Source organism: Pan paniscus, chromosome 17 (genome assembly GCF_029289425.2).
Source record: "Pan paniscus chromosome 17, NHGRI_mPanPan1-v2.0_pri, whole genome shotgun sequence".
Lineage (NCBI taxonomy): Eukaryota > Metazoa > Chordata > Mammalia > Primates > Hominidae > Pan > Pan paniscus.
This window is the reverse complement of record NC_073266.2, coordinates 60,683,648-60,694,002: the sequence shown is the minus strand read 5'-3', so window position 1 is coordinate 60,694,002 and position 10,355 is coordinate 60,683,648. Positions and strand designations below refer to the sequence as shown.

Below are 10,355 nucleotides of genomic sequence, written 5' to 3'. Positions count from 1 at the left end.
GTTCTCCTCTGTAAGTTACGTTATTCTGAAAACTCAGAAACATATTTTTATTCATCTAGGTGATCAGGAGATTTTATATTAGGAACTGACAGGGATCAGTTTCGGTGCGTATCTCGGTGAGCCTCTGAGCCCCCACAAAACAGCAAAGCTAATCTCTAGTGGTCCAACAGTTAAAATAATTGATGAGCATGTGTTGAATCCTCAAGAGAAGAGGGAGGAAGCAAGAAGGAAAGCTTGAAGGGAGGAGGGGAGGGGGGCAGGTGCTGATTTCAGCCCTGTAGCGTCAGGATTGCGTCAATTCGGGTTCCAGCCACGTCTGGAGTCTCGGAGACGAGCTTCTCAGAAGAGCCAAAACAGGAACCGAGGTGGCAAATCACTGTGCGAGGGCGAGTGGACCTCCCTCTTTGCCTCCTCCCTGTTCCAGGAGCTGGTCCCCTGGGCTCTGCGCTGTTGTTTTCAGCGCTCCGAAAGCCGGCGCTTCAGATCCAGGCAAGTGAATCCAGCCAGGCAGTTTTCCCTTCAGCACCTCGGACAGAACACGCAGTAAAAAATGGCTCCGATCACCACCAGCCGGGAAGAATTTGGTAAGCAAGTTACTGAACTTATGACTGCGGTTATTCCTTGAATACTCTGGGGTGGACTGTTTATTCATTTATTTTTTCCCCGGTTGTTGAATACAGATTTCCTAGGTAGTTAATTTAAAAGGAAAATGAGAATGGCAGTCAGGCAATTGTGGCTTATTTCTGCAGCTTCTCTCCCTTCCTTGGTATCTCTCTCCCTGAAACTGTCTTCTGTTAGGGAGAATTTACCTTCAAGAAGTTCTTAAATTTTCAGGTACTTCTGTAAATTGCAGCATGTACTGAGTAAAGAAAAAGGGGTCTGTTTTTCCCATGTTGGTTTCATCTATTTCGTAGGTGATTCTTACTTGTAGGTAAATCTATATTTTATTAGGAGAAGATAAATATATCTCTGGTTACATTGGGGTTTGATCTTGGTTAAAAAAAGCAACTTGTCTATTGGGGTTTGGCAATGTATATTTTATTACAGGGTGTACCATATGGGTGTTTTTCTCTGCTATGTTTTTCTTGTATCTTTGAAATATGTTGCTAGTGAAAGACAGAATCATATGGTAGCAGGGTTAAAGAGAGTTTCAAAATGAACTGGCTCAGCCCATTTCATTTCACTGCTGAGCTAACCAAAGCCCAGAGAGATGAGGGAAGTATTATAGGTTGCACAATTAGCTAAAAGCTGCTGGAAATTTGAATTAGGGCTCCAATTTTCCCGTTCAGTTTTCCTTTTCTCACACCAAGTTTTTGGTTTCAGTACATAAAATTAGACGTACTTCATAGAATAAAAAAGTACTATTTTTAGATCCCAGTATATTCCAAAGGAAAAAGGTCAGAATTTTACTTACACATATTTTTTAAATCATGAAATTTCATAGAAGGTTGTGAAGAGGAGTGATATCTACAGATGTGTGATAATTGTTATTAAGCTGAGTAAAATAACTATGATCTTGCCTTTCAAGATTGTAAGACCTTATCAGTAGAGAATACATAGGGAGTAGATAAGTGTTTCCACGTTATAGAAAATGTTTGCCATTTGACATAACTATTCAATAGGGACAATTTGTGATATTATGTTCATAAATGAATTTCTTTCCCAGCCTTCCATTTGGGTTATTGGGTTTATTTTGGTATGACATTTATTCCCAATTCTTCATTTGAAACATGAATGATTTTCTAATATGGAGGAATTTTTAGAGACTGTGCCAGTGAAAATATGTTCTAGCATGGACTATCAGTCTACTTTTAAAAAATGATTTTCTACTGTTTTTATTGTTTTTACATTGGCTAAAGAACTCTCTCAGTTCATGACTTTGCTTTTGCTCCCTGGCCTTGGGTTATCATGGTCCAGGAATGTGGGTGCATTTTTTTTTTCACAAAGACTTGAATAGAAGGAAAAACTGAAAAGCTGATACCAAGTTTAGCTGATTATCTTTAGCTCTTGCTTTATATTGTAGTAGTCACTGTTTCTTTTTTCCACCTGGAGAAGTCAAAAGTTTATTTCATCTTTACATGATTCAGTTTCTGTACATTAAAATATAGGATTTTTATTGTGATTTTATTGGCCTTTTTATCTTCTATTTCATTTGTCTTTTCTTAACCTTACATTCTCTGAGTTCAGTTTTGTAATTATGAAGTAGATTGGCAGAAGATTTGGGGGGATGGGGAACGGAAGTAACAAAAGACTGGTTTTCTTGTGGTTATTTAGAAAAGTTTTAACCCTTTCTGGGCTGGAACTTATAACTTTATTATTTACTATTCAGGATAAAAAGCATATTGCAATGGAACTAAATGTATGTAATATCACATTAGTTATTTTCACTTGGATGATATTAAGCATTGACTCTATGGATTCACTATGTATAGATGTAGTAATACTGCTTTTACTTCCATAGTGTTACTAACCATTTGTTCAAGAAAGATGCTTACATATAAAATAGGATAAGCCTTATGCATAATTGATATTACCTAATGTCAGTAATTTAATGTGCCATCATTCAAGAAAATAATGACAATTTCAGTTTGATTATCATTTGCCATGCCATGTGCTAGGGGAAGAGATAAAATTGAGTTATAGATAAAAGAGAGTTATAGATAAAATTGAACTCTAAATCTCACTGTTCTCATTACATGTTAAAGAATGCTGATTCACTTATAACCATTGTTCTGTTTTTATCTTATTTAAGTTTAATTAATTTATACTTTGTATGATTCAGTGTTTGACTGAGAAATTTGGAATTGTCATACAAAGGGATGGTAGTGTTATAAGTTACAAAATATCGGTACCTTGTTGCTCTTCTGTTTTTGTTTTACTTTCTCTAATATATGTATATTTCTTTTACCACTGTTCCATAATTGGGATGAAAATTATTAATGAGTTTGTGGCAATGGCAAATATCATTTCACAATCAATTTCCTACAATTGAGTGAACCACTGAGTCCCTAAATGTTTGCTGCTTGAATTCTGAGTAAAGAACTACTTAGAATTCCAGTAAAAAGTGATGCTCTGGAAAGCCTCAAAATGACAATAAAAAATAATGAAATTAGTACTGATCCATCATATTGTAGCTGTCTCATGTTATCTGAGAAAACAAAGACAGGTCAGAGTCATTAAGCATTCCCCCATATCTGATTCAGGACCATTTTCATCTTTTTATTTCATTAATGAAAAACCACTGAAATGAAGGAATTTCTAGCACACTTTATGTTTTTCCTGTGGGGATGTGTTTGTACCTGAAGTTAGTGTGAAATATACACTTAACTCACACCCAGAACAGTTGGAAAGTAATTCAATCTATCCAACCTATAGCAATTGCTAGCTCTATTAGGCTTTTCAAAAGGCTCATATCTCCAGCTCTACTTCTTTAATGTATATTATTGGTCATTTGATTTTTCAGATGAAATCCCCACAGTGGTGGGGATCTTCAGTGCATTTGGCCTGGTCTTCACAGTCTCTCTCTTTGCATGGATCTGCTGTCAGAGAAAATCATCCAAGTCTAACAAGACTCCTCCATACAAGTTTGTGCATGTGCTTAAGGGAGTTGATATTTACCCTGAAAACCTAAATAGCAAAAAGAAGTTTGGAGCAGATGATAAAAATGAAGTAAAGAATAAGCCAGCTGTGCCAAAGAATTCATTGCATCTGGATCTTGAAAAGAGAGATCTCAATGGCAATTTTCCCAAAACCAACCTCAAACCTGGCAGTCCTTCTGATCTGGAGAATGCAACCCCGAAGCTCTTTTTAGAAGGGGAAAAAGAGTCAGTTTCCCCTGAGAGTTTAAAGTCCAGCACTTCCCTTACTTCAGAAGAGAAACAAGAGAAGCTGGGAACTCTCTTCTTCTCCTTAGAATACAACTTCGAGAGAAAAGCATTTGTGGTCAATATCAAGGAAGCCCGTGGCTTGCCAGCCATGGATGAGCAGTCGATGACCTCTGACCCATATATCAAAATGACGATCCTCCCAGAGAAGAAGCATAAAGTGAAAACTAGAGTGCTGAGAAAAACCTTGGATCCAGCTTTTGATGAGACCTTTACATTCTATGGGATCCCCTACACCCAAATCCAAGAATTGGCCTTGCACTTCACAATTTTGAGTTTTGACAGGTTTTCAAGAGATGATATCATTGGGGAAGTTCTAATTCCTCTCTCGGGAATTGAATTATCTGAAGGAAAAATGTTAATGAATAGAGAGATCATCAAGAGAAATGTTAGGGTAATTTATTTTCAGTGCTTAAAGTATTTATAAACAATCTTTTATGTAGCATTTTGGTGTCTAAGGAATTTTTATTAATATGATAAGCTTGTCCATATTATCCTTACCATGTTTAATTATTATTAATTATAATCTAATGGAGATCAAGGGAATAGAACAGATGAAATAAAATTTAATCCATAACTGAAATACTCAAAGTGTTTTAATGATGTAAAATAAATAGGCATTCTTTATGGATATTTAGATATCACCTATGTAAATACTTTTGTTAATCTCTGTCATAAATATTTTGACAGACACTGCTACTTTAAAATACAGGTGAATATTTCTTATTCATAAGCAAGTTAACAAAGAGATTTCAAGGTCAACATAATTGAATTTAAAATTGAAATTTAAAATTAAATCAATTCTTCCTGAAGATTTGGAAATTGTATTGACTTTCCATGGAATTGCCTTTCAAGGAGGAGGCATCACGTCATTTTCAATTATAAATGCTCATCTCTAAATTATATAGTAGGAAATGAGTTCTGCTATTTTTGTAGTTATACTACTCTGATAGTTCTGGGTTTATTAGAAAATAGTAAGACATCAATGATACAAATTTAACCCCATTTTCACTTTAAATTTGAAACTCGATTTCAACAGTGGTATTTCAGAATAACTTCTCTCTATAATACAATGATTTATAAAAATCAATAAACATACTAATTTGTGTTTTTTAAACAACATAGTGTTTCAGAGCTGAAAACCTGAGAGCTCATTTTGACTGTCTCCTCTCCTATTGAAATTAATGTTGGTCAAGGTTCAGATACATTCCACAGCTTGTTTGAGACACCCGGCTGGTTAAGTGACACAGTGGGAATAAGGATCTTTCTTCTACTCTTATTCTCCTTAAAGTGCCTACTTATACAGCTGTCCTATATTAGTTTTTGTATAAATATATTGCAGTTTTAGTTTTGTGTCAGCTATCACTCTTAGTTGCAAACAAACACCAAGTTAATATATTGTTACATTCAGTCAAAACTTTTACTTTGAATTATTGGATATCTTATCTATTGTCTTTAAAGTACAAATGAAATCTAAGTAGCACGCAAAGAAGGACTCTATGACACTGTCCAAAAACAATGCTCTCCAATACTTAAAATCAATTCATTCCTTGGCTTAAATGGAAACTTGCTGTTGTGAAAGAGGCAGAGAATTTTAACTCCATTATCCCTCTGGGCCAGGAATGTAGTTGGGGTCAGAATAATTCTCACTGGGTCTGAGTTCAAATTTCAATATGTCGGTGCTAAAGAATTTGAAATCAAATCAAACTTATCTAATTTTTTGCATGAGTATGTGTAGAGTCATTTGACCCAACACATACTCATGCAAAGAATTAGATAAGCTTTATTACTATTAATAACTTTGAAAAGTAGAGATGTTATTAAAAACCAAAAGCCAAAAATAATCCTGTGTAGGATATAATTTAAATATCCTTTAAACATTTCTAAGTAATGGGTGTGGCCAATTTATTGCTAATTTTAACTTCCTGTAGTACCAAACAAGACCACAAGATGGCAGGCAGTGGTTTTTCAAGCAGCGATGGTACTGCTCAAAAGCTTTTAGTTACTCTTCAATTCCTTAGAATATTAAAATAAAAATAAGTAAGATTACATTTAAATGACGATGTTATTTAAACTTTAATGAAAGTACAAACTTCAAAGTTAAAAAGATAGAAATACTTATATCACATTTCTCTTTCTGCAGAAGTCTTCAGGACGGGGTGAGTTACTGATCTCTCTCTGCTATCAGTCCACCACAAACACTCTAACTGTGGTTGTCTTAAAAGCTCGACATCTGCCTAAATCTGATGTGTCCGGACTTTCAGGTAAGAATGCTTCTGAAATATTTAGATTCACTGTATGATTGGAATGTATTTGACTGCAAATGAGCCCACCTACTCTTACTCTTCTATCTTTTCTCTAATACCTTATGTATCTGCTATAAAAGTTAGCTTTTAGTTTTATGACTACTTTACAAAAAATGAAACAAAACACCAATTTTGTGTTGTATAGCACAATGAGAAACAAAATAAGCTACAGTTTAAAATTACCTGAGTTCAAATCCTAACCCTTCCATTCACTAGCAAAATATGATTGGGTATGTTTCGTAAACTGTACAAACTGGACATGATGCTACTCATCCTGAGGGGCCTTGTGAGAACTAGAAATACATACTTCTTCAAATATCATCTAATAATATTATTATTATTTAATGATGGGAGTTGAAAACATGGTCTTAAAAGATTAGATTGTGAAGCTAAAATTAACTCATATGGTGCCACCAGAAAAAGGCAAAAGTAATTGTGATAAAGTAGCATGAACTTAAAATCTACATACTAACAATGACACAGAGAAGCTCAACACTAGGAAACAGAAAGCAAATCCAGCCTGTGACTAAAGAAATTCATAAAAGTTAAAACTAAAAAGAATATTGCCATTGTGGACTCTAAATCCTCATTCGATGGAAAACACAGCCAAAAGTCAGGGAAATAGACTCACCCAAAGTCATACAAGTCAGTAAAGCTACATGTTGTCTAATATATTTTTTTTCCTTCTATCCTATTCTCTGGAGTAAGTTAATAGTAATCAGAATGGGTCCATAGAACATTCTATTTTCTTTCCTTTTGTGTTACTTCTTTTCCTATCATTAATTTTTTCCCTTATTCTCTAATTTAGAACTTTTTTCTCTTATTTTCCATATTCTTCCTTATTTTCAATTCTGTTGACAAGAGAAATGCCAAGTTTTATCCATATTTTTCTGTTGTTTTGACTTATTTTCCTGGTAACCACATGTCATTGGCATGCCATGATCTCTAAGAGCACTGTTATCTTGATATCAGCTCTCCAGCCCAGTTATGCCATTGTAATGCCTGTTATGTTCCACTGCAGATCCCTATGTCAAAGTGAACCTGTACCATGCCAAAAAGAGAATCTCCAAGAAGAAGACTCATGTGAAGAAATGCACCCCCAATGCAGTGTTCAATGAGCTGTTTGTCTTTGATATTCCTTGTGAGGGCCTTGAAGATATAAGTGTTGAATTTTTGGTTTTGGATTCTGAAAGGGGGTCCCGAAATGAGGTAATCGGGCAGTTAGTCTTGGGTGCAGCAGCAGAAGGAACTGGTGGAGAGCACTGGAAAGAGATCTGTGACTACCCCAGGAGACAAATTGCCAAGTGGCACGTGCTCTGTGATGGTTAGCATCCTAGCCGTGAGTTGGAACTTAAAGGTTTTTACTAGGCAAGGAGAAATTTTCTTTCTTTCGATATTGGATTGCAAGCTTGGGAAATCAAGCTACCTTTTTGTTGTTGTTGTTGTTGCTAGAAATGAATTGAATTAGTAGACCAGAAAGTAACTTCAAATGTGTATCATGATAATTTCCCTATTTATTAGAAGAGTTGGATAAATTTTCATAAGATATTCAATATCTCCTTCAGATTACCAGTGATATAACTAGGAATAGTCAGACATTTTATGAATACTGTGCCAGAATCCCAAATTATAAATGTGACAATCTCATTGGAACATGTCACAAAAAGTTAATGTGATTAAGATTTAAAAACGAAAAGTATGCCTTGCCTTGTGAAAATTTATCCATTTATCTTCAGGTTGGGGAAATCAATTTTTCTTTAAATCCAAAGATACTAAAAAAATGTCCTCCAGTTTGTATTTATTAATTCTGTCATGTGCAAATGGTTGTCCTGCATATAAAAGTATCTGGTCATTTCAGTTTGGTTTGTAATTATTTGATGCAATTTTATCATAAGAGTAACTCAGATTCATTTCAAAAGGACAGTGAACAAGCTGAGAAATTATTTTATCAAAGGGCTGAGTTGAGAACACTGTGGCTGAAAAATAATTTTTCTCCCCCCTAAGGTTACATGTGAGTCAAAATTTTGTAAAATATAACCTCACATAAGAACCATGGCCTTGGATTATTCACTGCCTGTCACAAGCCTCAGTGTGGCCTGAGAAATCCCTATGTACCTTTGTGAAATTGTTGAATTAGTTAGTGAATAAAGAAATAAACTTCAACTAGAAATCCAGTTAGAAGTGCAATTTTCTTATAGGAAATAGGTATAGTGTGCAAGTGTACTTTTAAGGCCATCGTTTGTACCCAGAGTCTGCATGGCCACCTAAGTCTTCATTTAATTTATTGTCCCCAGAAAAGATTAAGATGCTACTTGAAAAGACTGTGAAGATTTTTTACATTGCCAGATAAAAAGTGTTACTTAACCAACAAACAAATGTAAGACTACAAAATCGTTCAAGAGCAATTCTAATATAATTTACATATGTTCACGCAAAATATACTTAGGCTGTCAAATTAGCACAACAAAGAATGTGTTTCACTATCTTTTCTAGGCTAATTTGTCTTGAGCTGTTGTCTATAGAGCAGTTTACAGACTTGTGTCTTGTATCATTTTCCAGTGCCAGGGTTCTGAAATTCATTCAGAACCTGTTAGATTAAAGCTGCACCCTGTGATTATTTGAAAAGAATTAGCTTGAGAGTAATGTCACTATATTTGAGTTCTTAGAAAAGTATGAGTGGAACTTGAGTACAGTTGAATTATTAAATATGCAAGTTAGAAATTAAGTCTACTGAAAAATTTACATTTTGAGTCAGGTTTTGTGTCAGTACTTTAGCAGTTTTTGAGAATGTGTTTGATATCACAGTGTTTGTAAATTCTATGAAAAATGCATTTTCCAAACAACTTATACATGCTTTTTATGACTATGCCTAATGTAAAGAAAATGTATTACATTCTGTATGTAGAAAGATTAAAAATCAACCTCTTTTTTGTGCTTTAAAATGACTTTGGGATTAAAAAAGCATATTTCCCAATCATTGTCTTCATTCCACTACAAAGTCACCTCACAGCATCTTGCTCCACTCGGCATCTCTGTGAAAGCAACATGAAATGAACTGTAGTAGGTGTGTAGTTTGGGGAAGTCAAATGGCCATTTTATGTATGTGCATTTGGTATCATGGGCCATGGAACAGAATATATGTTGGACCTCTGAAAAGTTGTAAGGGGCCAATTCTAAGTATTCTTCATGGCAGCCAGAAGTTAATGGTGGTAGCAGCTGAGGTATGGTTGTTGGACGAGGCTGATTTTTTTTTTTAACATGGAACAATGAAACCAACAACAAACATTTTTAAAATTAAAATGGATAATTTGTAAATAGTTTTTAGCTTTTAAAATTTAAAGTGTTTTTGAGTGTGAAAAGTTGAGTAAAACTATTTGCAACTGGTTTTCAGAAAAGAAAGAAAAGAAACAACAAAGGAATTGAAACAGGCAGGGAGATCTTAATATCTAATTTCATCATTTCTGAAAATGTACTGTTTTAGAATGTATTACAATATCAATGTGAATATCTTGAATCCTGTTACAAATCCTGCACTGTATTAAACATGTAAATTAATTGTTTGTCTGATTAGCCAATCTCACCACCCAAATGGGGAGGTATACATGTTTGAAGAACTGTGTAACTCAGTAATTGATTTGTTCTGATGTTGTAACTCAATAGAAGTGTTTTGGAAGGAAGCATGGTGTACGAGACAGTGTCTGTTCTTTTGTGCCAGCTCTGTATGATGTTTGTAAGACCATGTTTGTAAGACATGAATAAATTGCTGCTTTTGCCCAACCCGTTTCAATGCAGACTTTCTGCCAATGGACTCTGTAATAAGGCTTCTCTTATTGCTGACTGAATTTTCAAGTTTCCCTAGTGGATCTCCTTGCATAGGTTAGGGACCATTAATTACTGAGCATCAGAATCTTTAATATACCTTTTAAAAAAATCTTCATAACAATCACCTGGAGCAGATATCATTAACCTTATTATACAGAAGCAAAACTTGAGGATCAAGGAGCATAGGCAATGGAATCAAGTAGGAAGGAATAGTACTCAAGAGGATTTCATGGCCTGCCCTGCCCTTCCCTCCATACCATTCCACTCTCCTCAAGGGGACCTCATCAACTGGCTTTGCTAGATGTTTAGGCTTATTCTCACATTCTTTGACTTTTTTCTAAAT

General features: G+C 34.8%; 1 protein-coding gene across 1 annotated transcript; it reads left to right on the top strand.

Annotated features, from left to right (window-relative positions):
- The first annotated feature begins 274 nt into the window (after positions 1–274).
- Positions 275–9,967, top strand: SYT4 (synaptotagmin 4). Its single transcript, XM_003830208.5, has 4 exons — positions 275–584; positions 3,464–4,278; positions 6,028–6,148; positions 7,212–9,967. The coding sequence occupies exons 1-4, from the start codon at positions 551–553 to the stop codon at positions 7,517–7,519; spliced, it is 1,278 nt and encodes a 425-aa protein (XP_003830256.2). The 5' UTR covers positions 275–550; the 3' UTR covers positions 7,520–9,967.
- Positions 9,968–10,355: the final 388 nt, after the last annotated feature.